We start from the raw sequence: 25,569 nt of genomic DNA, 5'->3' as shown, positions 1-25,569 counted from the left end.
TTGAATAGATATAATGTATGTATTAGGATGATAAAATAACTTGACACAAAGTAATGGTTGCTTTTATTTTTAACATTTCACAACATTTTCCTGATAACACATGTATAACAGAATATTTTTATGTTGGTTAATTTTTTTACACAATCTCACAAATTTGTATAAAAATGTGCTCCATCTTACAGATATTTTCTGTATATCCAAAAATCCAGACATTTGAAATCACAGAACTTATTTGGGGAGCATTTCATTTGACTTGAATTAATTTGACATTCTGTAAATGCCTTTTTAACATTGAAATGATTTTCTACAAGAGAATAAAAACAAAGTCAGATTCAGATTTACCAACTAAATCAGAGTGGAATTATTGACATACACTTACTATATATACACACTATACAATTATTGTGATGTTATCTGCCTCTCTGCTCAGTGGTGCCACTGGAGCTGGGCTTTCAAACTAAGATTATACTTCACACAAATTAATTTACTGTATAAGACAATCCAGTTGGATGTCTTTGTTTTATTATTATCCTCGCCTTTAGCAGACAGGACTAATAGGTACACCTCTGTTGGGTTTGTAGGCTGTTTTCCTTTTGACCATCTTGATGCAGTCTATGATGGGACAGACACTGAGGCACAAAGTGCAGCCAGTGCAGCTGTCAGTCACGGATGGAAGATGAGTTTCAGGGTCGAATGTTATAGCCTTGAAATAAGAGTCACATAATGGGACTGAAGCAGATACATCTCTTGAAAAACAAGAAAGTGATGACTGTCTGGATATAGTAGAAAAACATACCTGGTATCCAGAGTCATTGCAGGTCATGTAACATTTCCCACAGTTGATACACATCTCTTCATCTATAAGAGCCTGGACCTGAGAGCACAGGGAAAGGCCATTGTTGTTGTTGTGATTTTGATAAATGATATTTTACTGCTATCTGTGATCATGAGAAGAAAACCTGATTTAGAAAATAAAAAGTGATTACACATGTGGTGCAATGTCCTTTTGTTCATTTATCTTTTCCTATAAATCACTACAATGGTCAGAATATTACCTGGTTAGAGTGAATGAATGAGAACTGTGTACCTGCTCCATGTTGTTAAGTTCCTGGTATGCTCCAATGTGGCGCAGTGCTCTGGCTATCACGTCCTATAACACAACCCGTCACCACACACATACATAAAAACACATTTATGGTTAAAAACCAAATGCAGTGTCAGGGGCCGGGTCTGTGAGCCAGCCTTTCATTTGGCTTTTGATCTCTTTTGTTGTATTTTGAAGATAATGTTAAGTTCTAGGTTCATTATTTAGTTGCCTCAAGTTTAATCTAGTTATGTTTCACTTACGTCTTCTGGTTAGTCTCATGTATTTCTTGTCTGTGATTTCAGGTTGTCAAGTTTGTATTGTCATGTTTGCATCTCATGTTTCCTGTTTTATTTTGAAGAGGTCTTGTGTTTCTATGTTCATTGTGTTTCATTTTACTCTTCCACTGTGAAGTCGTTATGCTCATTTGTGTCAGCTGTTTCCCCATGCGTTTCCCTGCCTGAGTGTCTGTTACCTTACCTTGTTTCATGGAAACAAGGTAAGGTAATGCTCCCCAAATAAGTTCTGTTATGAACTCATGCCAGGTTTCTATGTTCCAGGGTTTTGTTATGTTTAGCTCACCCGGTTTAGATCATGATTTAGTTCTGCTCTTTGCTTTATAAGTCCAGGCTTATTCTTCAGTTAATATTAAGTTTTGTTATTTTGCGTGTCTACACTTGGGTCCACCTTCTTCACTCCTTACAGTCTCAGCCCGACTGTGACATATAGCTTTATTGAACTCAACGTGCAGCACGTATGTATGCGTATGGACCTTGACTGGAGGAACAGGCTTCTGGGGCACGTTGATCCGGCTGACGTTGGATTCCACCACATTGGTTTCACCAGCATCTCGGAGTCGTTTCTTGCATGCAGCAATGGCTTCCGTCTTCTCCTGAAGGTATGGACCAAAGCTAGGGAGACTCTAAACACATGCACATTGACCAATAAGAGGTGACAAATGGTTATTAGACAAATAACCATTTAATGTGAAAAAGAACAGGCATCTTCTTTTGATTCAAGGTTTTAAATGTTAGGATGTAATAAAAATAATCTGGTCTCTAGCATCTTTTAAAATTGGTTTAATACAACCTAAGGAAAATAACAACACATTACCCAGGTTCAGTACTTATTTAACAAAATTGTAACTGGGAGCAGAAGCAAAACTAATTGCACTCTTACTGCTTCCTCAGGAATTAAGAGAGTAAGTACCAGTGTGGCAATGATAATAAGATGCAGCTGGTTAACTCATTGTCATCAGCAAACGAGAGTACCTCTACTAGCAGCTAGCAGATGGTTTTGGCAGTTTGCTGGCCTGAAGCATTCAGGTGTGGGTTGATATAAGGCCAAGAAAGACCAAAAAGTTACTATAACTGTTGTAGTTGTACCTTTCCAACCAGGCTTTCGAGTCTGGGAACTGGTTTTCCCTTCTGATGGCTCGCTGTTGGAGGTGACTGACCATCCCAGTCCTTTAGCTCTAGGCTCTTTAGGTACAGCAAGGCCTTCAGACCTAAACATGTGTAATGTCACAATAATACAAAAGTAAATATTTTGAAGCTCTAAAAATGTAAATGAATGCCTGTTAAGCTCAGCCAAAAAGCAGTTGCGTACCCACACAGTAATCCTCAATCAATGTGAAGTCCTGGTTCTGAACTGCACTACACACCTGTGGTATCCCGACAGAATGAGAAAGCTGATCTAAGTGACTGGTCTGTGATCAACTTTTATTCAATGGCAAAACCTGTTACAGTAAATTGGTTATCACCTGTAACAGGGAAGCCCCAGCATGAAGAAACTGTAGTCCGCTCTCTGCTGAGTCAATACCCCCGGTGGCCAGAATAGGAAAACCTGGAATTGCTCTGGCGATGGCTGACACTGCTCTGAGAGTAATGGGCCTGATGGCATTACCTGAACACACCATTAATGTGATAAATAAGTTTATTCAGCACTGCGCTATACTTCACCGTGTGTGCACTTACCAGAGATCCCTCCGTATGTGGTGCGTTTTTCCAAACCAACACTTGGCCAGGGAGCGCCATCAGCTTTGAGTCCCATTAAACCTGAGACCGTGTTGGTGGCTGTGACTCCATCCGCTCCACCTATAACACAGCACAACATTTACAGACTTGTTAACAGGCATCTGCTAATCATTCGCTACATTGTGGATTAGTACTGAGCAATGTAAAATGATACTGAATGAAAAGGTGAAGTGTGGTTACCTTCATGGGCTGCCTTGGCAATGTCAACAATATTTGTAACATTTGGTGTCAGTTTAGCAAAGAATGGAATGGAAATGGCCTCACGCACCCAGCGACAGATGTTCCTTACCAGCACTGGGTCCTGATGACACAACAAATGAATAAATGGTTACACCTTTACACTTAATTGTTCTTACATCCATTTCCTCCCTTGTATATTTGGGTGTGTTTTTTTTTTTTTTTTTGGGGGGGGGTGTGCGTACCTGTCCACAGGCCAGTCCCATGCCTCTCTCTCCCATCCCATGAGGACAAGAGAGGTTCAGCTCCAAAGCATCTGCTCCCGACTCCTAAACACATACATTCGTTATTTTTACAATTAAATCATCATTAGACTACATATTCTGTAAAAATGTTTGATTATAGTGGTATATTGTTTTTATCACCTCAGCCATCTTGGCTAGCTCTGTCCAGTCTTCCTTGTTGTAACCACACATTATACTAGAAATCACCACCTGATGGACACAGAGGGATTTTTTTTTCGATTTTAAACATCACACATTTTAGACTTATTTTAGAACTTTGTACTTCAAACTTGGGTGAATTTTGGTACAGTGGTGCAAATGGACACTGCTAGAGAACACGCACTAAAGACATGAAATGTCTGGTAAAGCACATGTGATGGAATGAAGCTCATGGAAAAAATCAAAGAAATATGTAATATGGTACAGAAACAATCCAGAAAAGTAAATGTATATTAATTATTTAACGCAACAACACGCTTATCACCAAGGAAAGGTATGATGTAATATCAAACTTACGTTGTTGGGGAAGTCTTTTTTCAGCTCAGCAACCGACTGACACCAGTAGGCTGCTGTCTTCTCGCTGATGAGCTCAATGTTGAGGAAGGAGCCCAGACCAGGCCCATAAAGAGGGCCTGATGTTGTACCACGCACAATTCGAGGAGACACATTGGTCACCAGATCCTAAAGACACAGATTTATAGAGCCCATTCATGAGGTTAACTTCTTTTTTTGGGGTCCTTAAAGTGAAACTTGCTAGACACAACAAAGCTTTCGTGTTTTTCTTTCTGAAGCTTTTACTTGTGTTCATCTGGTAAAGAATCCTAAACAAATCCCTTTTTTTTTCGTTTTTTTTGTATGCTCACAATTTCCTGAGGAATAAATCTGAGGTTACATAATAAATTGGTATGGGAAAAATATAAAAATGCAAAAACAGCAAAGGTCAGCAAGGAGGAAATATTGATATGTTACAATGATTTACTGTAAGGTATCGTAAAATACATGTTCGGGTGAATAAATCTCTTTAATGCCTGCAAGTATAGTCGTTCTAGTGACTGGTGGTTTGGTACATTGTTTGCATGTGTGGTACCTTATCCAGTCCAAATGTCTTAGTCAGAGCGAAGCCCCATCCTTGTTCAAAAGCTCTTCTGATCATGGCTGTGCTAGTGGTAGGAGGAGCAGAGGCCAGGCCGAACGGATTTGGAAATTTTATTCCACAAACTTCAATGCTGATGTCCACCTGGTCTATAGCACTGTAGAACAATGGCAACTTTGGAACTGGGTCTACTGTTTGTCCATGAAGAGACTATACAAGTAAAAGAGAAGGGATAAATATTTTTGGTAACATTATTGGTATGATATTTTGTGTATTATGCATGAGGTACAAAAATTGTACATGGACACTAAACAAACCATTAATAGGCACAAGTTCAGTAAGGAAGATCTGCAGTCATTCATATGCTTGCTTTCCTAGATGTTCACTATAACCTTCCCATGCTGTCAAACTCAGTGCTGTCATCATTATACTAGCCCAGTCACCTTTTTGATTGGATCAAAGAAGGCAAAGCCTCCATTCTGACTGGTTTAAAATCTGTGCTTTTCCATCGGATTCTCATTCATGCAACCAACCACCTCTCCATCTCGCCCCATCCAAGCTTCCATCTCAATCTTCAACACCATCAGTGCCTATGTTTTGGGGTTTCCTGTTCTAAATCCTATCGCTACTGGGATTCTTTTCTGTGATAACGGGTCATTGGAGTCCAATTCATTTTTCCATCTTGGTAAATCTTGTTCGGTTCTTCCAAATGATCTCTCCTTATCGAACTCATTGGTGTTTAGAGTCTTAGCAGACTTACCTGTATGTATCTGTGAATATGCCACGAGGCTTGTTTGCCATCATTCACTGACTCCACTGTGGTGTTTGCCAAACCAGCGACGTCTCCTCCAGCAAAAACCCAGGGCTCACTGGTCTGCATGGTGCCTGTGTTCACCTCTGGGGTACCCCAGCGACTCAGCTTCACAGGCGTCATGGCCTCAGTCACTACAAGCACCCAGCATATCAGTCAGTTTCATGCTCTGCCTCAGTCTAAACATCACCTGCAAACTTTCAAACCATTACAGATTTAATTTTGTTATGTTGTTTTGGGCTGCTGGTAGTCCAGGTCTTTTTAACTGATGATTTTCAGAGAAATGTGTTTTTGTGTGTCAAGCCTCTGAACATTGACCAAACATTAAAAGGTTCCTTACTCAAAAGATGAACTAGTGTTGTCTACACCTAACAGAGAACAACGTTTTTGTGCTGTATTTAAATTACAGGTTTTGCACCTATTTCCCATGTTAAGAAACTGGGAGTTGGTCAAGAGACTTGCTCAGTAATGTATATTTGAAAAAAAAAAAAAGTAAAATTAAAAAAGACAAACCAGCACTCGGAAACCAAAGTTTTACAATTACATCTGGATTTGTCATTACTACTTCTAGTTAAAGGTGAAGCAAAAAGTTGGGTAATGTGTTGCGCAGCTGATTACTCATTACCTTGTGGCTCATTCAACAGGGATCCAAAAGCACTGATTATGTAATCAGCCTTCAGTCTGACAATTTGCTCCTCGTCTTCAACCCAGTCACCTTCCTCAGTCTGCTCAGTGCGACAGAACTGTAACCCAGCAACATGCCCATTCTTCATAATGACCTCACGGGGAGACAGAAAAGGAAGGAACTCACACTGCTCCTCTTTAGCCAACTCCATCTGAGAGGAAAAAACGTCATACATATCAGTACACTCATCTGGTGATCTGTCTGTATACTGCGTCAGTTGATCCATCTGCCTCTCATCAGCACCTCCTCAGGAACAGCTCTAATGTTGGTGAATCCCCTCCTGAAGCAGACATACACTCTTTTGGCTCCACACCGAAGGGCTGAGGTGGCACAGTCAAATGCAGTGTCACCGGCCCCCAAAACTATCACCACTCCCTTTAGTTCTGGCAGAGAGGAGCGACACTGACACATACCTAGGCAAAGCGACAGAGAGCCCAAAATGTAAAAAAACATGTCACCAGCAAAAGTACTGTATGATTGAATGAGTATGTGCGGATACACTAACACATGAAAAGTTACGGGCTGATCAAAGGCTGTGAAGTGATGCTATTGTCGTATGTTTGGGATCGTGACTTCATATAAATAATGTGTATATTGTGACTTTGTTACTGCACATGTGAACTATAATCCTGTGGACTGGTAGAGGAACAAAAATTAAGTGGTACCTTTCTTGCTGGCAGAGGCCACCATGGGCAGAAAGTCCTTAGAAGTGAAGAATCCTTGATCCACAGTTAAACCCTTGAAGATTTCAGCTCTGTTGGCCTGTGGGAGACCTGGTGTCACACACACATTCACAGACACATGCAAACAGGACTTGATGAGGACTTAAAATGCATGCAGAAAAACAAATTTGATGGTTGATGTAATTCAGCAGTTTATTATAACTTTTTACAAATGTGCATAATATCCAGACACATCCAGATTCCAGATGAATTTACAGGGAACTAAACTGGAATCTATTCATAATGGTTGTCAAGTGAAACTCACCAATCCCTATGAAGACAGCCTTAAATCCATCTTCCTTCAGGGACTTCAGAGTCATTCCATTAACACCCAAGCCCTTCTCACACACCACCTGTAGACGCCACAGAAACAAAATGTCTTAACTGAACTGTTGACTCATGTAAAGAGATTCGACTAATATAATGGATGCTACAAATACTATTTTGAAAATACGTGCCACATTTCATACCTTCACTCCCAGGTCCTTCATCAGGTTTATTTCAAACTGGACGACCTCATATGGAAGCCGGAATTGAGGGATTTCTGACGTGCTGCATAGAAGAACATATCTCTTTGAATGATTTTTGTCTCCCCAATGCTATCATGTTGGTATTGTGTCTTTCAACTGTCCTCGTGCCAGCTTCTCTCTCTAATTTGCAGACATATTAAAATTCTTTTTAAAAAGACTGAACCTTTACTTCCCAAGTAACTAACAATACAATATAAAACAGCTTGAGGGAAATGAACACTGTCATATAATATTTTATATAATAATAATGTTAAGATACCTCAGCCCTCCTGTGTACTTCTGTTTTTCAAATATTGTGATATTATCATATCCCAGACGGGCCAGGAAAGAAGCACAACTAATTGATGCTGGGCCACAGCCAATCAGAGCTATAGGGGTGTGGTAAGACTCTGGCAGCTCATTGAATGGTGGGAGTTCGGGGTTTCTTTTCTGAGGGATGCCCATTTTACTAAACACCTGTAAAGAAACATACACAAATGCACATGCCAAGAATAGTCTTTAATACACTACTTTTACATCATGGCTGATGTTAAATCAATATAATTGATTAGAAATGTGTTTTCTGAAAACTGTCGTACCTCAATAGCAAACTGCTGTAACCCTCCAATGTTAATGGGTCCTTCTTCAGAAGCATACAGGTTGCAGCCCCCTACACACAGCTCCGATGTGGGACAAACCATTCCGCAGGTCAAACCCAGAGGGTTGTCAGATAGAATGGCACGCGCTGCCCCATAGTAGTTCTGTTACACAAATACACACACTTGACATCAGAGTACTGCTATCTGGTATTACTTTGAATATCTGAAGACATAAGGCTATGTGAAGACAGGATCGGGGACCCAGAATGCAGACTCTCATATGGACCTTAACTCAAAAACACAGCTTTATTATCGAACTTATGAAATACAAAACCAAACTGGAAACTAAACACACAGGCAGAACACACAGCCAGGAATGAGGGAGATGCAGACAATATATACACACGAGGGAATCAGGACAAAGAGGAATAACCTGGCAAAGACAGCTGGACATAATCTAACTGACGAGACAGAGGACAAAACTGCACATGCTACACACAGGGCAGGAGACTATCAAAGTAAAAAAGGAAGTACGAGAACATACACACACTGACTGACTAAATACAGGGAAAAGAGGGAGTGAGAGAAACAGAGGCACGACTGGGGAACAGGCGAATAAGTGTGGAGACAGAGATAAGACAACATAAACTAGACAAGAAACCAAGATGACTTAGGAATACAAATAAGTAAGAGTAACCAAACAAAGAACAGAATCTCAACCTCAGACTATAAAATAAACCAAAACTAAAAGTCCAAAACAGGAAACGCTGGGTACAAGACTCGGGATCATGACAGAAAGAGTGCAGAGTGGATTCTACCTTATTGGAGATACTCGTAATGAATGACTTGATGTCCAGATTAGTTGGGCAGCTCTTCTGACAGGGAGCATCAGCACATTTTAGACATCTAAACACAAATTTTTCATTTGTTTCTGCAGCTTAACCAAGTAAGATTTCTAAAAAATAAAAATTGCATGCAAACAGTTTGGAGAATTTTTGTTATTTTAGACAAAAAACACAGTTTGTAGTGCTGTAATGTCTAATATTATAATGGATACATTTAAGATAATACTTTTCATGTACAGTGTCTTAGTTTAATGTGCCAGTACGTCACTATCACGATTTCGTCTCATAAATAAAATTTACATTTTGTTCATTTTGTACATTTTGTACATTTTGTCATGATGGTGTAGCTAACTGAAAAAATAAAGAAAGTCCTGGAAAAAAAAACTTTCTTTTGACATGGATTATTATTATATTGTGTGTACAAATGTCATGGCTATTCAATTAACAGTTGGATTCATCCAACTGCACTGCTGCCCTTTTTCTCTAATGGTGATAAAAAAAAAAGTACATGTGTGGAACTGGCCTGACAATGATGAGAATACTCTTCTTTAGCCTGCATTTGTTGTGACCATCTGAAATTTGGTATCTTTTTTAGCATATGTCATATTTGTGACATATGCTATATTAAAAACAAATAACTAAAGTAGCCTCTTCATTAATCTTCACCTGAGAGCTTCTCGTAGTGCTCCTCGCTCGCTCAGTGTTGTATGCTTGATGTCGTCAAAGTTGTTTTCTAACTTCACACAAGACTGGAAAAAAGAGTGAAGAAGATGAATGATGTTCCAAGCATTAAATTATGCAAATGCTCTAATTTGACTAAAGATACTCTTTTAATTGAAGCTACGTCTTGTTTGTGTATTTTTCTTACACCGCAGTTCCTTTCAGGGTTCCTCTTCCAGTGTGTCTTTTCTTTCTTCTTACTGGCTGTGGATATGATCTGAGCATGATGCTTCACCCTTGGATTCAGAGCTAGGATGCTCTGAAAAGAAAAAGACACAGGATTGGATTCTTAGACTGCACGTCCTAATAAACATGAGTAGAATCTTCTTTTATTTTCCAGAGACTTTGTTTTAGCATTTCAAGTGGCTCCACAGTATAGTGGTTCACATTTTTGCTTTACATATAAAGGAATGATCCAGGAAAAGCATCCAGTGTGTTTGTTTTTATAAAGTGGTATGGTTGCAGAGGGAACTAGATAATTATATTCAGAGAAGTCTTATGCCACAACCCCAAATTCCAAAAAAATTGGGGCACAAACCCATCCATATTTTCTTCACAATAAAACATATTTCTAACCTTTTATTATTTCATGAAATATATTTTCTCATATTTAATAATAATAATCCATCCATTTTCTTCTGCTTATATGGGGTCAGGTTGCTGGGACAGCAGCCTAGCAAACTACCTAATCTAGCTTTTCCAGGTAGCACAGAGGCTTCCTAGGCCAGCTGAGAGATAAACCTCTACCGAGTGTCCTGGATCTGCCCCAGGGCCTCCTCTTGGTTGGACATGCCCAGAACACCTCACCCACAAGGCATCCTTGTCAGATGCCCAGACCACCTCAAAGGCTCCTTTATACAATTATAATTATTATCATAATTAAGTTAACAAAAGACAACAAAGGCAACAAAAGACTGGAAAAGTAAGTGGTCTTAGAAAGAAACAGCTGGAAAAATACTTTGCAACTAACTAGGATAACTGGTCAAAGGTCAGCAATATGATTGAATATAAAAAAGAGCATCTTAAACAGGCACAGTTTCTCCACAGAGAGTGTTTTATTTTCCGAGCTATTTCCCCTCAGTGTGTCTATATAGTGCTGGCTTCCTCTTATTCCTTGTCAGTCTCTATTTTCTTGTAAATGGTAATAGCCCTTTCCTACTCTCTCGGAGTACTCAAAGCACTCTATACAACATGCCACATTCACCCATTCTCACAAGCACTTTATCTATACTTAGTGCTATCTAACTACATTCACACACATTCTCCGATGGACGCATCAGAGAGCAACTTGGGGTTAGTACCTTACCCAAGGATACTTGACATGCAGACTGGAGGAGCCAAGAATCGAACCACCAAACTTCCGATCAGTAGGTGACCTGCTCTACCTCCTGAGCTACAGCCACCCTTGTTCAATTCAATTCAATTCAATTCAATTTTATTTATATAGCGCCAAATCACACAAAAGTCGCCTCAAGGCGCTTCATAGTTTCCTCATTCCAGGTTCCTGTTGTTATAGTTTGCAATTCCCTTTTAGACATTAAGTTTTGTTTGCTGGACTTTTTACAGCCTAATAAAATGGCTTACTTTCTTCTGAGTCCTACCTGCTTCTGTGTCTGCATTTTGGGTCCTCAACTTCACACTGCACAGTCTGCATAATATGCAGACCGTAACAACATTATTTTTCTTGACAGCACATTTGCTGAGATTTGCCGACATGAACATTGAAACTGTGGAACATTCTAGGAAGTCTGGCTGTTTCATGGTCGGGGTCAAGATGATAAGATAATGGTGAGCTGCCAGGTCGATGCACTGAGCCAATGTCACGTGTTGCATTCATATATAACAGTAGAAATCGAGAAATTAAGCTTGTCGCACACTGACACCTTGTTACATGGGGGAATACTGAATAGTATTTTATTCATGTAAATTCTGCCATTATAGAATATTATCACTGAATGTATTAATCCAACCTGACCTTGACTATTTGAACATTAGTGGCTAATGATCTATTGAACTGGTCTTAGCATATCAACGCCATCATTAGTTTCCAAAAATATGGGACATTTTATAAAATTTTGATTTAAAAAAATCAGTTCATTGTGGTCTATACTTGATTGGAAGTACAGTGATAACACATCAAATCATTCAAAAATGTAATAATTTAATAATTTATTTGATTTTAAAATCAAACAATTTGGAGAGGGCTTTGCATTAGACTAACTAAAAGTATCGGAGCACTAGGTGCGGTGACTCCCAAACTAGGCGAGTGGCTCCAGGAGATCCCGGGAACAACATCAGAGATCTCTGTCCAGAAGAGCGCAGTCCTAGGAACAGCTAAGATACTGCGCAGGACCCTCAAGCTCCCAGGCCTCTGGTAGAGGACCCAAGCTTGAAGGATTGACCGCCCACAGGGGCGAGTCGGGAATTTTTTTCTTTTTTATAGATAGATAGATAGATAGATACACACATACATACATATGCACACTGACATCTCCACTTTGACCCTGTGTCAGTTATCTATAGGTTGTACAATCAAACACATGGCTTGTTACATAATACCAGGCGATCATGTTCAGACTGCATCGTGTGGCATTTTACCCACTAAATCCTCACCGTTGCAACACGTTACAGTGATTAGCCAATGTATAGGTCTGTCGTATATCTCTGATAACTCTACTGGTCTCTACTTGGTGCACCCAAGAGGACTTTTAAAAGAGTAAAAATCAGGTGACTCAGTAGATTCCTTTAAAAAGCATTTAGACACCCATGTTCTCAGGCACTTTGACAGTGCCTTTTTCCCTCCTATTTATCTGTTTTGTGTTTGTAGAAGCGGTTTTATTTCATTAAAAAAACATTTTTATTTTATAAGACATTTTATTTTCATGTCACTTTGACATGTATTATTCTGCCACAAGGCAGAGAACACATCAGTGTGCGACATGCAGAAACTGTGGGTGGCTCAGTGAAGCCAATTTCTAAATTAGTAAGATGTGTTTTTACTTTGTCCCAAAAACTCTGGATACTTTCATTTCTATTTCCGTATCATCTAAATCACACCAGGGCACTTCTCACACTAAAGTCAATACTTTACATTAGTAAAAAGAGTAACCCAATGAATCTCCATCGTGTGACTTTGCGGTCAGGCTTGCTTCTTATAGAAAGAAACGTCTCACCCTGTGGGCAGCCGAATGTTGAATTATACACAGGCCTTTTCTAAAGACACACACAGTAAGGGAAGTACTGTTTGTGCTGAGAAACTGATGGACTCAAAGGATATGCAGTGCCCTGTGCATGGCGGAAGTCCATTTGAAAACTGTGATATGCCTGCAAGTCTGATGAAACTGTATATGAACAGATGATTGTGACTGACTTATTATTATTCCAGGATCACAGCTGTATGTATAGTTTCAATTTTTTCTTGTGAAATGGTCATAATTAGAGGCCAGTCATGTGCAAATTAGCCTGCTGTTAAGCTTCTAGATTAGTGGAGAATAATCTTTAAATCCCCATCTGTACTCATAAAAATTCTATGGACACAATTAGAATGACTTTATTTTACTATGGCATGGAAAACATTTTATTATCATTTGTTATCCACACAACACCTGTATATGTGTTGCTAGAGAATGCTATACATTGCATTTTCCACTTATATATCATATGAGAATATCCTGCTATAACATATAACACAGCAAATTTACCTCAATGTCTGGAAGATCTTTACTCAACATGGTGCTTCAGCCCAGCTTCCGGAATAAAAGCTTTTAAAAGGTTGAAAATTATCCTCTGCAGATTGTGGTTGGTGTTGTGGTTTAGAGGTCCGAAGCACTGTCCGGGACTACTCTGCTCACAAGTGGAACTATATAAGCTTACGACCGCGTCACCCCTCTTAACAAAAATTTTAGACAGACAGTTTGAAGGCATCAAACGTCATACTTTCTCCTGCCAACCTGTTGATGAGGTGAACACACAGGCAGAGCTCTTATCACTCATATGAGGGTTAAAGTTCAGCTTACAAGCTCGGCTGCAGCTAGCAGATTCTGGGTTCACTGCACCCGAGTTTGTAAGCTAGACAGTGACCACGGCAAAGTTCAAACTCCACCTCTAAGAGGGGAGTGGACCTCTGCATATTTTCCCTCTTCTATCTGGTAAACAATTCTGTGTTAACCCTTTTTTGTCTCAAGGACTCTGTTCTTTTCTTCTACTTTGCGGGCGCTTCCTTCTCCATACAGAGGAGAGATCAGCTATTCAAGACAGCCAGAACTTGACTGATCAAGCAACTAGATATCAGCAAGTTCTCCTGTAGCTATATAACTGATTCTTCCTTCATAGTCTCTACTGGTTTAGATGTAACACAGCTTAGCGCCATCTTCTGACAGTAAGGAACATGATTGTCATGTGGTTGGTTGGTTAATAGACTTACATTAGTTTATGTTAGCTAACTAGTGACAGAATCGATAACGAGAGAAAAATAAGGACACTAAAACTAAAGATCACTTTAAGGGGATCACATTTGTGCTGCCCCTGGCCGCAACACCGAGTTTCATGTTAAGAAACAGAGGATATACTGTCCACTTTCACTGTCTGTCTCTTTTGAGTACTGTGTGGAGGAGAGCCACCACAGCGGCAAGCTGGACTCCAACACTTACAGAAGATGGCGCTAAACATGTTTCACTTATTTCTTAAATCCAGCTTAACAGACAGTGTTACATCTATTTCAGTTTTTGAGAGCAGGCCTCAATGGTGTAAATTAGCCTTTATACATCTAGCGCTTTATGTGCTCTTTGACACAGCCAAGGACACTAACCACAGGCTGTGATTTCACGTGGCAAACTCAACCTCCTTATTGAAGAGGAATTCTGCTCATTTCTGGTGCTATATACATAGCTTTTATTCCAAATTAATTATTATTATTTAATTTCAAATGCACAGTGGAGCTAAACAGGAAAGCTAGGAGAAGGAACACGGGGGAGGCAGTAAAAACCTGGGCATATGGAATAACAGAGCACGTGTCACCTGTTCATACCCAGTGAGCTAAACCAGCCCCCCCCCCCCCCCCCCCCCGATTTTTATTTTTGTACTAATAGAGTGTATGTGTACAATTCAGAGTTCAAAACGATCCTTTGTCTTATACTGGGCCTCGGTGCGCTCCCTCAGTTCATTTTATGTATGAAACAAGTTGCTATATCTAGCTAGACTAGCTTATGTTCCCTGAAGGTGGTTGTGTGTCTACTGTAGCATTGTACAGATAGCTTAAATCCCCAGGACGCTATTTTCAGTTGGGGATTTTTTATTTTTTAAATAACTGTAGTCAGCCCTATTTGTTATCTTCTGATTCAACCAAGATCCACTTGGCAGAAAAGATCAAAACAAAACACTATTTCTTTATTTCATTTTCCTCAAATGTCATTGAGATACAGCATCGAGGCGGCAGTAGCAAGTAAGGCAACAGCTGTAGCCATGGCAACACCTAAACAACAAAAAGGAGGACAGTCAGGACAGAGTACACAAGCATGCATGTCCTTTAAAAAAAAATAAATATATATATATATATATTTTTTTCTTTTTTCTTTTCCGATAGTTAATCATTATCAAAGCACTACACAATAGACTTTAGTTATTTGAATACTGAGCCCTAACAGAAGACGATTGGATGATACAAAAAAAAATAATAAGCAAATGTAGCATTCGTCTTGCTAACACAATTTATTAAATGTAGATGAGAGGTCTTTACCAATGTAGTTTTTCTTGTGCTCTGGCGCCTCGACTTTTTCTTGAGTGGGCTCTGAAAACATACAACACACATTTGGATCAGCTAGGTTAACATCCCTCATCACCAACTCCTGCTTGATTATTGTGAAAATGGCGTAACTAAAGTACCATCAGTGTGCACATACAGATGTTCACTTGATTTAACGGTTAGAATTTGTTAGTGTCATAAAATGTTGCAGCTAGGGAGTAAGTTTGTGAAGTCAGGATGATTTCATTAAGTAACTTGTTAATTATTTGTTGTTTCAGTTTAACTTTGTGATGGGAATTTTCAACAGACATCATTATTAATATAAACTGTAAACTGATAGTTATCATCGCACCACTGTTAACAACAAAAATAAACATTAATTGTTGTATTACTGAGGCTGAGGCTTTGAGGAGGTTGCTGACTCTATCACCAAATGATGACAGAGATGGGATACTGAGATTTTCCCAACCCAGGAAATTCCATTGAAGTGAACTTTTTTTATACCCATCCATTAGATGGATGAGCTACGATGGTTTTTAATTTGTTTTAATATACATCTGACCTCACATCTGCAGTTTGGCACGTGTTCTCTGCAGCAGCACGTCACAATTACATATTTTGCATTCATATAGTAATGGCACTAAGATTTGGTCTGGAGGTAGGTGGAGCAGGTCATCTAGTAATCAGAAGGTTGGTGGTTCGATCCTGATGTGTGTGTGTGTCAGATAGAAAGCACTTAAGCATAGGGATAAAAAGTGCTTGTATGAATGGGTGAATGACGCATGTTGTAGTGTTTTTTTGTGCTCCAGGTGAGTAGAAAAGCGCTATATAAAAAAATGTGTCCATTTACCATTTAAACAATACCGTGACAACAAAAGGAGAAAGTGAAAACTGATACCCAAACTAGAAATTAGGTTTTGGTGTGAAAATACTACTTTACAAACACAAACTCTGTGCCCACCTGGTGTAATATCACACCCTGTGATTTCAAAAGTCATTTCCTGTCTGGTATCCAAGTCTTCCTCAGCTGCATCAATGTCCAGCATCTCCTTCAACCGCTCAGTCACCTCAGATAAACCCTCATCACTGAACTGGTAGTCACACACACAGAGTGGCCCGCTGACTTTTAGTGGACAAAAGATACGATGGGGGAGGCAGAACAGCTCTGAAGGACAGACAGAGAAGCGCAGGTACAGTAACTAATATTGAGAGGTCGTTGATTTTAACATCTCTTCTAATGGTGCTCATCTATTAAGACACGACAGTAAGGTTATTCACTTCTAACTTTCATTCATTCATTCTTTTTTTTTTTTTTTGCCTGTCCCATTTGGTTCTTTAGCCATCAGAATTGTTGTCTGAAGACCAACAAGGATACCCAGTGGATTTATTTTGCCAAATGGATCATCGTGGCATTGCCGTATTGGTCCATTTGATCGACCTTTGTTTTTATTGTTTATTATATTTTATTTTCAGATGTTACAGATGGGACAGACATGAGTGAGGGATAGGAAAGGGAGAAAGAAAGAGGAAGGAAAAGAAAAACAGAAGGGGAGAGGGACAGTGAGAAAGGGGGGGAGAAAAAAAAAATCTCCTGGATCACCTGTTGAGAGAAGAAGAATAGAAAACAAGCAAAAAAAACCAAAGCAACATACTAAACACAACACCATCGCATTAATCTAGCTAAGTGTAAACAGCAGTAAATACTAAATATTCAGTGTTGTTGTGCAGCACGCAGGACAGACAGCGCACAATGTGCTTTGAAGTAGCAGCCAAGAAGGGTGTAATTTAAGTCTACGAACAGTGAACACCCATGTGCACACCTATGTGGATCAGCGCGCTTGTATTCAAATGGTTTCCACATGTAATGGTCTGCAAGAGGATGTAGAGAGCCATAGCCCCGTCCCCCAGGGCATGAAGCAGGCATGGAGGAGATCCAGGCCCCAGACATCCAGAGGCCTCAGAGTGCGAGAGCCCAAGGAGGACCAAGGAGGCATCCGTGCCACCCTCATGGGAAGGGCTGAGGATCCCCAGACGAGGCGTCACCCAGTAGCCACCGAGCAGAAGCTAGAGGGGGCTGCACCGGCGTGCCCGCTCTCAGCTGGCTGCTCTGCCGGCAGCCAGCTGTGCCAGAGTGAACCGAGCCGCAGGCCCAGAGGCCGGAGCCCCGAGGGGCTCCCGCACCCCGGAGGAGGCTTGCTTTGAAGATGTCACCATCAAGTGATCAGGTGTAGACAGACAACATTTTTCTTATTACTCCTTATTCCTCCTCCTTACTCATTTAAAGAATTGTGGGAGAAAGATAATACTAATACTAATAATGGATTGCATTTATGCAGCGCTTTTCGAGACCCTCAAAGCGCTTTACAATTCCACTATTCATTCACTCCACCGGCCTCCTCAGTTCCTAGATGTTTATAGTATTGTTGAAAGATGACTGGGGAGAAAACAGTGGTAAACATGGCCCTGTTCTAACTTTTTTGAGATGTGTTGCTGCCATCCCACTCAGTGCTTTGATACATTTTAAAATGCTACATTTTCACAGTTTAAACATTTGATGCTTTTTATGTCTTGACCTTTTTGGAATTGGGGCTGTAGTTGTAGCATTTGTACTATTTGAACTAAACTGCTTTAACATTCAGTGAGTTATGATCATTTTAGCTGTTTCATCTCCATAGACTTACATGGATTAACAGGTCTGGATCCCCCTTAACAATACACAAGCAGTGTCATTCTTGTGAGAAGCACTGGCCACATGTATACATGTGGATACACTGTGTTCATACCAGACCAACTATGAAATTGGTGTTTGGGATTAACAATAGCGTGTGCCATCCATTACTAATTGCTCACCTTGTACTGTTGAGGTCAGGTCTTATCTGTGTTCAAATCCTGCCTCTATGTGTTCATTGGCTGGCAGTAAACCCACCCATGACCCTGAACTTATCTATGTACAGCTGTAAGCAACTGATTGGTGGAGCATACTGTGTCTGCACCTTTCTGTTGTTTGTCTCTGCAGCTGCCCTTGCTCTCCTGGTCTGATGCCAGCAGCTCCTCCAGCATCATTTGAACTCTCGTGGCCACCGTAGAAACCACATCCCTCTTCAGCAGCTGTCCGCAAGAGAGGTTTCCGTGAGAAAATAATAAATTCTGTTTTCATTTCATTTGTGGGTCATTCTTTTTCTCAGATGTTGAACTTCATATCTTTTATCTGTAACGACCCTTATGTTAAAGAATTACCTTCTCTGCCAGTCTGGCCTTTGGCTTGTTGCTGTGTAGATAAGCTCTGCTGTGGATTGCTCCTGTTACTGACACGCTGCCGCCACACTGCTCAATCACATCTGTTAACCTCTTGTTTTCCTAACACAAAGGAAGACAAAATTTTATTTCATGGTCATGCACAAACTTCTCAAAACTTGACTTAGCTTTACTCCAGCAAATATGTATAATTTTAACAGAAATGTACCAAACACAAGCACATGTGTCCATTTATGGCTTCACTGCCACTACTTGTGTGACGTGTCATCTACCAATCACAAGGTCTGTGGTTCAATTACGTGCTACAGCAATCTACATGTCAAAGTACCATTGGGCAAGATACTTAAGCTACTGGATCCATAGGTGGAAACCTACTGAAGTTTCCACCTATGGATCCATCGGAATGTGAGTGTATGTGCAAATGTTAGATATGGAGTTTAGGTACAGAAAAATGGGGGTATGAATGTGTGTGTGCTTGGGTGAATGAAGCTTGCAGTAAAAAAAACAGTGTTTTAAGTGCTTAATTAGAGTAGAAAAGTGCGTCTCTTACCGTTGTGATGAGCAGCTGAGCTGTGTATGTCTGTCTCACATTCCTCCTCTAGAGAAAAACACTGGATGTCAGAATTTTATTGCTGCCTTTCAACAAAAAATCACTTGTTATTTATCATCAAGCCACAGCAGTCTATGTTGGAATTGATTTGCGCATAAAAGTGTGCAAATAATCGATCCTAAACCAGCAATCAAGCATTTATTCATTCATTCAAGTATCATAAACAACCTGTCCCACTGTGAGCTCCGAGTCCTCGGGTAGCCTTTTTCCATCAATCAGACACAGTCCGCTCTCAATCTGGTGTGCCCACGCTTTCAGTCCTTCCTGAAACAGAAAACCAAGTCAGAACTGTTCCCATGAAGAAAAAAAAAGGTCTCATGCACAAGTGTGTGTTCCAACCTTAAGGCATTCCTCCATATTTCCTGTGCTGGTTCTGTTGTTTGGTAGTGGTAGCAGCATGTCTACATTTAGACTGCATGACACGGTGGCCCAGGAGGAGCACAAACCCGACTGGTACTTCCAATCTGCAGGCTTAGCCACACTCTGGGAAAACATATAAACAACAACAACAGCAGCATTGTATGAAAGAGAACAGCACAACATACACTCAACAAAAATATAAACGCAACACCTTTGTTACTGCTCCCATTCCCCATGGGATGGACGTAGAGACCTAAAATTCATTCCAGATACACAATATAACCATCCCTCCCAAACAGTGGTCACAAATCAGTCCAAATGTGTGGTAGTGGGCACATCTGCTATATTGAGATAATCCATCCCACCTCACAGGTGTGCCACATCAGGATGCTGATCTGACATCATGAGTAGTGCACAGGTGTACCTCAGACTGCCCACAACAAAAGGCCACCCTGGAATGTGCAGTTTTGTCTCACAGCAAAATGCCACAGATGCCACAAGCAATGAGGGAGCGTGCAATTGGCATGCTGACAGCAGGAATGTCAACCAGATCTGTCGCCCGTGCATTGAATGTTCATTTCTCAACCATAAGCCGTCTCCACAGGCATTTCAGAGAATATGGCAGCACATCCAACCGGCCTCACAACCGCAGACCTCGTGTAACCACACCAGCCCAGGACCTCCACATCCAGCAGGTTCACCTCCAAGATCGTCTGAGACCAGCCACCCAGACAGCTGCTGGAACAATTGGTTTGCACAACCAAACAATTTCTGCACAAACTGTCAGAAACCGTCTCAGGGACGCTCAACTGCATGCCCGTCGTCCTCATCGGGGTCTTGACCTGACTCCAGCTCGTCGCCGTAACAGACTTGTGTGGGCAAATGCTCACATTCGATGGCACGTTGGAGAGGTGTGCGCTTCACGGATGAATCATGGTTCACATTGTTCAGGGCAGATGGCAGCTGAGAATGTCCCAGTTCTTGCATGGCCAGCATACTCACCGGACATGTCACCCATTGAGCATGTTCGGGATGTGCTTGACCGGCGTATACGACAGCGTGTACCAGTTCCCACGAATATCCAACAACCTCGCACAGCCATTGAAGTGGAGCGGACCAACATTCCACAGGCCACAATTGACAATCTGATAGACTCCATGCGACGATGTGTTGCACTGCATGAGGCAAATGGTGGTCACACCAGATACTGACCGGTTCTGGGTCCCCAGACCCCCAATAGCGCAAAAAACTGCACATTCCAGGGTGGCCTTTTGTTGTGGGCAGTCTGAGGTACACCTGTGCACTACTCATGATGTCAGATCAGCATCCTGATGTGGCACACCTGTGAGGTGGGATGGATTATCTCAATATAGCAGATGTGCCCACTACCACACATTTGGACTGACTTGTGACCACTGTTTGGGAGGGATGGTTATATTGTGTATCTGGAATGAATTTTAGGTCTCTACGTCCATCCCATGGGAAATGGGAGCAGTAACAAAGGTGTTGCGTTTATATTTTTGTTGAGTGTATATCAAGACTGTTAACCTTGTGGCCTACATCTCACTTTAAAAGGTTTAATTCACAACCCCTGATAAATGTAACGTGGAAGGACTTTACCACTGTGTTTGTGAAGTCAGAACATAATAGATTTCCTTGTTCAGTGAATAAGACTTATAACACCATACTGAAATAGTGTTCCAAAACTGTGAGATTACATGTTTTGGGAAAAGCAAAGAATGTTTTTTTAAAAGGCAGTACACATTTGAGTAATATTTTAGAGCTGTGCAGATAGAAGCTGCTTTTCTGTAAGACATGAGAGATGCAAACTGACCTTGGGGTCTTTGATGTCAAAGGTTCTACAGACAGTTCTAGTCCACTGGGTTAAAGAACATCCACAAACACTGTATGGTAGCTACCTGAGCCAAAGGCAAAGCTGATGAAAAGGATACTTTCTGGTTTTGGGATTGATGTGCAGCGTGACACAGTCTGTGACATCATCATCTGCAGGGTCCCACAGGTGCTCAGAGGAGATCAGATTTTCCACTGCAAACAGCAGCTAGACACACACACACACGCTGCATGATGTTACCAATTTTTTACTTTTCTGTGGTTACATTTAATTTAACTCCTTTTGGAGTTGGGGATTATTCTAGCACTGAAGTGCAAATGTCAAAGACAAATTGAAAGACTGTTTCCAGTGTATTAAAGTTAAGTTAAGCAAGCTCCTTATGGAGTTGTAGGGTTTTCAGGCAAACCTTTGTCATCAATGTTATTTAAGATATACTTGACTGGGTTTAGAGCTTTAATTAGTTCAACAACATCAGCTAAAAGGAAGTTTGCATTTTGGTAAAAAAAAAAAAAAAAAAGTTGAGATGATCACTGATGGTAGTGTTTTTGTGAGAAAGTTTCTAATAAATCTCTGAATTATTTTTATTTCTTTTATAGCTATATAAAGAACAAAATCATGCTCCAACAATATTTCCACCATCAAACTGAATTAGCTCTTCACACACTTTGTGTTTAGTCTTGAACCACATGAAAGTCACATGATGTCTTCCATCTGAACAAGCTAAGCTAACCCTGTTAGCAAATTTTAATATTAAATAAAGCATTTTTTAACAAATCTGTGCTGAACTGTAAAGACTTATAGTGATTATTATCCATTCAACCCTAAGACAAAACTGGTAAAAAAAATGCATCCATGGGAGAATGGCAAGGCAAAATCTATGACCAGAAAGAACACAAAGGCTTGCCTCACATTTCCAAAAAACATCTTGAAAATGTCCAAGACTTTTGAAAAAATATTTTGTAGCCTAATGAGAAAAAAACAAAACTCAGGTTTTTGGTAAGGTTTGATTCCCGTTACATCTGGCATAAAACTAACAGCATTTCATGAAAAGAAAATCTCACCAACAGTCAAACTTGGTGGTGGTAGTGTGATGGTTTTGAGCTACTTTGCTGCTTCAGTACTTAGAAAACTTGCCATAATTGATGGAACTATGAATTCCGTTCTCTACCAGAAACTCCTGAAGGAGAACGTCTTCCCATCAGTCAGTACGCTGAAGCTCGAGATCACTTGTTATGATAATGTTCCGAAAAACATACCAGTTCTTGCTGCCACACGTAGCACATCCAGGTATTAGGTTTATGTGCAATTACTTTTTCACATCAGGCCAAGTACTGGAGGTTTGGAGGCAAGTTTCCTGCACTTAAATTGTCGAATTTTCTCCATGATTTTTCTTTTTTTTAAGCTTTGGAATTCACAGCTGGTGGAACTATCTATTTATGTGCAGCCACTTATGTGTTAACCTTCATGGAAGTCACCACTACTGGAGCTTAGCAAGAGTGAAAGCATAAAGCACCAGGTGACAGACATATTAAAACATTTTATTTTAAATTTGACATATAGGCTGCACATTTTTTAGAATCACTTAAAACAATGATAAAAAAAAAAGACGTAAATTGTAAAAAAATTTACAATGCTCATTTTGATATATTAATTTTAGGTCAAAGCCACAGAGAGTAACTGGATTATGGGCAAAAAAGCTAAATGTGGCTCTAGAGCTGCAGGTTTGAGACCTCGTTTCTAATCACTTAAGTTGATTTTCGATTAAACTTCACACTACAAGCTATAGCACATTACAAGAATTTCAAAATGATTTTGCTGGAAACAGTGTCAACATGACTCTCACCTGTCGGAGTGTAGTTAGTGCGTCCTTGGCATCTGCATCAGTGATGATGAAGACTCCCACTACAGAGAGGCCTCCGGGCAGCATCCTGGACACCTGGAAATCAATAGCAAACATGAACCCTAGCAGTGTGCAAGTCTGTCTACCTAGGTGCACAGCTCATTTCAAAGCACATTCCACTCCTCATTTAATACATGAGCATAATACATGCTGAAATCAAATCAGTTTGTGCTGGAAGAGAGGCATGGCCCTCTTTAACTACCTGTCGAGCATGCTCGGTGACCCACTCCTTGTCCACAGAGTTTCTAGCTGCTGCAGCAGACTCCTCCTTTTGGGGGGTCCGAATTGCCATGACAACAAAATCCCTTTGCGTTGAGCTCTGAAATATTTAGTCAGTAATATTGATTAATCTCTCTTCACTCCACACACAGCATGTTGATGTCCTATCGTATTGTGACATATGGTGCTCGCGTATTAATTTTAAAGCATGTGTACAGTACTGTGCAAAAGTCTTTAGCCACTCTTTGTTTCTTTAGATTTTGCCAGAAAAATTGGAAATAGGTCCAGTGATTTATGAAAACGTGCAAATATACATGGAAATACAGTATACAGGCTAAAACTCAGTTATAATTCCAACTAGCTTGAAAGTCAATATTCAGCATGACCACCTTTATTCTTCAACACAGCATGAACTCTGTGTTAGGCAGCTTTCTAGTAATTTCTTTATGCAGTCTTCATGAACTGTTCTCTTGACTTTCTGCATTTTGTTTTTTTCTTTGTCAAGATGATTAAATTAAATTTTATTTATATAGGGCCAAATCACAAAAAAAAAATGCCTTGAGGCAATTTATATTGCAAGGTAAAGACCCTACAATAATACAGAGAAAACCCCAACAATCATATGACCCCTATGAGCAAGCACTTTAGTGAGAGTGCAACATTACTGACTGCAATGCAGAAGCAAACCATAACAGAGGCTCCGTCAATGTTTTACAGGTGGCTGTAGACAATTGTTGCTGCACCACTTTCCTGACTGTCTGAATACATATTGACAATTTGAACCAAAGATTTCAAATTTGGATTCATCACTCCATAAGACCTGCTGCCATGGATTTTCGGTCCAGTTCTTGGAAACATTGCTCTGAAAATGGTCACATACAGAGACTATACTGCAATAGACAGACCTTCAGAAAGTCTGAAGAACTGCAGCTCAAGACCATGATAAAAAATGACAAGAATGTTTGGATCTTTGGAAATAAAACATAGAAAATGGGGGTGGCAGAATATTTCTGCACAGTACTATATGTAGTGCATTTAATTAATTTCCATCTAATCTTTTAGAACATAGAATCGTTTTCACCATTTCACAGCTCACATAAAACTGAGTAACTCTGGACTCCATCCTGAAAGGATTTTAGTATTTTTCAACTATTTTCTGATATTATATGGACAAAGTATTTGTGACTGTTGCTTGCTTCTAAAAAGGACTTTGGTTGTAGCCCTGATTCAATATCTTGAACATATTTTACATATGCCACCGCTAGACACACTCTTTGCATATAAAAAAAATTGGTATAATGAATGCAAAGTTCTGTTTTTACACATGGCCTAATACACGACAGATGTTAGTATACACAGGTACCTGTCCAATTAGCAGTCCTGTGACTGGGTCTGCCTTTTGTTCACAGAGTTTCGACAGATATCCCTCCACATCATCTTGGACTATATATCCACGACCCATTATTTCTGACAGGGAAATGAAGAGGTGATAAAAACATTGCACTTTATCCAAGAGCTTCTGTAAATAAACAGTTCACGGAAAAGAGATGTGGAGCACTACAACAAGTGAGTGTTTCTAATCTATAAATACGGTTGAATTAAAAGCAGTAAATATGCAGTCGCTCATTGATTATTTACAGCTGTTTGCCCCTCTAACTTTAGCTAGCTCATATTTTAGCTACATTTCATTAAAATAACAGTTCAGGTTCACTATAAAATACAGCGTGGACGTCATAAGCTTCCACGTACCATGGAAAATATTCAAAAGAAGTAAAACAGTTGCTAAAACCTCAACCAAAAAAGCAGGCAATTTTGACAGGTCTAATGGTTCGTCAGCAGACCAAAAAAAAAAATAAAAATGCATTGACAGATTTCCGTCGCACGTCTGTGTCGTAATAGGTGACTCGGGATGGAAATGGTCAGCATACCAAAGCAAACTAGCGCTGAGAGTTTTTCTTCAAAATAAAATTTGCTGCAATAAGAGCCAAGTAGGCTTGGAGGCAAGACCAGATAAATACATTGTAGCTGCCCATATACATTAAATTAACAATTTAACTTTTATATTCGA

General features: G+C 40.1%; 2 protein-coding genes across 2 annotated transcripts; both read right to left on the bottom strand.

Annotated features, from left to right (window-relative positions):
- Nucleotides 1-46: 46 nt before the first annotated feature.
- On the bottom strand, nucleotides 47-14,610 carry dpydb (dihydropyrimidine dehydrogenase b). The gene is made up of 25 exons (XM_085438944.1): nucleotides 13,267-14,610; nucleotides 9,714-9,824; nucleotides 9,512-9,594; nucleotides 8,819-8,906; nucleotides 8,001-8,162; nucleotides 7,682-7,878; nucleotides 7,363-7,444; nucleotides 7,158-7,245; nucleotides 6,836-6,943; nucleotides 6,414-6,583; nucleotides 6,111-6,321; nucleotides 5,435-5,619; nucleotides 4,669-4,884; nucleotides 4,098-4,262; nucleotides 3,723-3,791; nucleotides 3,543-3,626; nucleotides 3,301-3,421; nucleotides 3,061-3,180; nucleotides 2,847-2,989; nucleotides 2,693-2,747; nucleotides 2,470-2,591; nucleotides 1,857-2,006; nucleotides 1,088-1,150; nucleotides 797-874; nucleotides 47-703 (listed from the first exon to the last, which is right to left on the bottom strand). Exons 1-25 carry the CDS (start codon nucleotides 13,294-13,296, stop codon nucleotides 539-541), a joined length of 3,066 nt encoding a protein of 1,021 aa, XP_085295070.1. The 5' UTR covers nucleotides 13,297-14,610; the 3' UTR covers nucleotides 47-538.
- Nucleotides 14,611-14,929: 319 nt separating this feature from the next.
- odr4 (odr-4 GPCR localization factor homolog) lies at nucleotides 14,930-25,380 on the bottom strand. Its single transcript, XM_085438946.1, has 14 exons — nucleotides 25,251-25,380; nucleotides 24,865-24,968; nucleotides 23,485-23,601; nucleotides 23,226-23,318; nucleotides 21,483-21,589; nucleotides 21,365-21,401; nucleotides 19,510-19,653; nucleotides 19,339-19,434; nucleotides 19,111-19,158; nucleotides 18,543-18,662; nucleotides 18,299-18,413; nucleotides 16,267-16,470; nucleotides 15,300-15,350; nucleotides 14,930-15,035 (listed from the first exon to the last, which is right to left on the bottom strand). Exons 1-14 carry the CDS (start codon nucleotides 25,363-25,365, stop codon nucleotides 14,965-14,967), a joined length of 1,422 nt encoding a protein of 473 aa, XP_085295072.1. The 5' UTR covers nucleotides 25,366-25,380; the 3' UTR covers nucleotides 14,930-14,964.
- Nucleotides 25,381-25,569: the final 189 nt, after the last annotated feature.

The sequence above is a fragment of the Copadichromis virginalis genome, linkage group LG18, assembly GCF_057382275.1.
Source record: "Copadichromis virginalis isolate Kocher_CV1m ecotype Utaka linkage group LG18, C_Virginalis_male_GT1.1, whole genome shotgun sequence".
Classification (NCBI taxonomy): domain Eukaryota; kingdom Metazoa; phylum Chordata; class Actinopteri; order Cichliformes; family Cichlidae; genus Copadichromis; species Copadichromis virginalis.
The sequence above is the reverse complement of the archived record's forward strand: the minus strand, read 5'-3'. Positions and strand labels throughout refer to the sequence as shown.

What these genes read in the sequence shown, in the direction of transcription:
- odr4 (XM_085438946.1), bottom strand. Translation starts at nt 25,365, where the DNA reads ATGCATTTTTATTTTTTTTTTTGGTCTGCTGACGAACCATTAGACCTG. An exon ending in ATATGGAGGAATGCCTTAAG is followed by an intron (nt 19,435 to 19,509) that starts GTTGGAACACAC and finishes TTTCTGTTTCAG; the next exon opens with GAAGGACTGAAAGCGTGGGC. An exon ending in CGGAGCTCACAGTGGGACAG is followed by an intron (nt 19,159 to 19,338) that starts GTTGTTTATGAT and finishes GTTTTTCTCTAG; the next exon opens with AGGAGGAATGTGAGACAGAC.
- dpydb (XM_085438944.1), bottom strand. Translation starts at nt 13,296, where the DNA reads ATGTTGAGTAAAGATCTTCCAGACATTGAG. An exon ending in ACCCTGAAAGGAACTGCGGT is followed by an intron (nt 9,595 to 9,713) that starts GTAAGAAAAATA and finishes TCTTTTTTCCAG; the next exon opens with TCTTGTGTGAAGTTAGAAAA. An exon ending in TTAGAGCTGTTCCTGAGGAG is followed by an intron (nt 6,322 to 6,413) that starts GTGCTGATGAGA and finishes TTTTCCTCTCAG; the next exon opens with ATGGAGTTGGCTAAAGAGGA.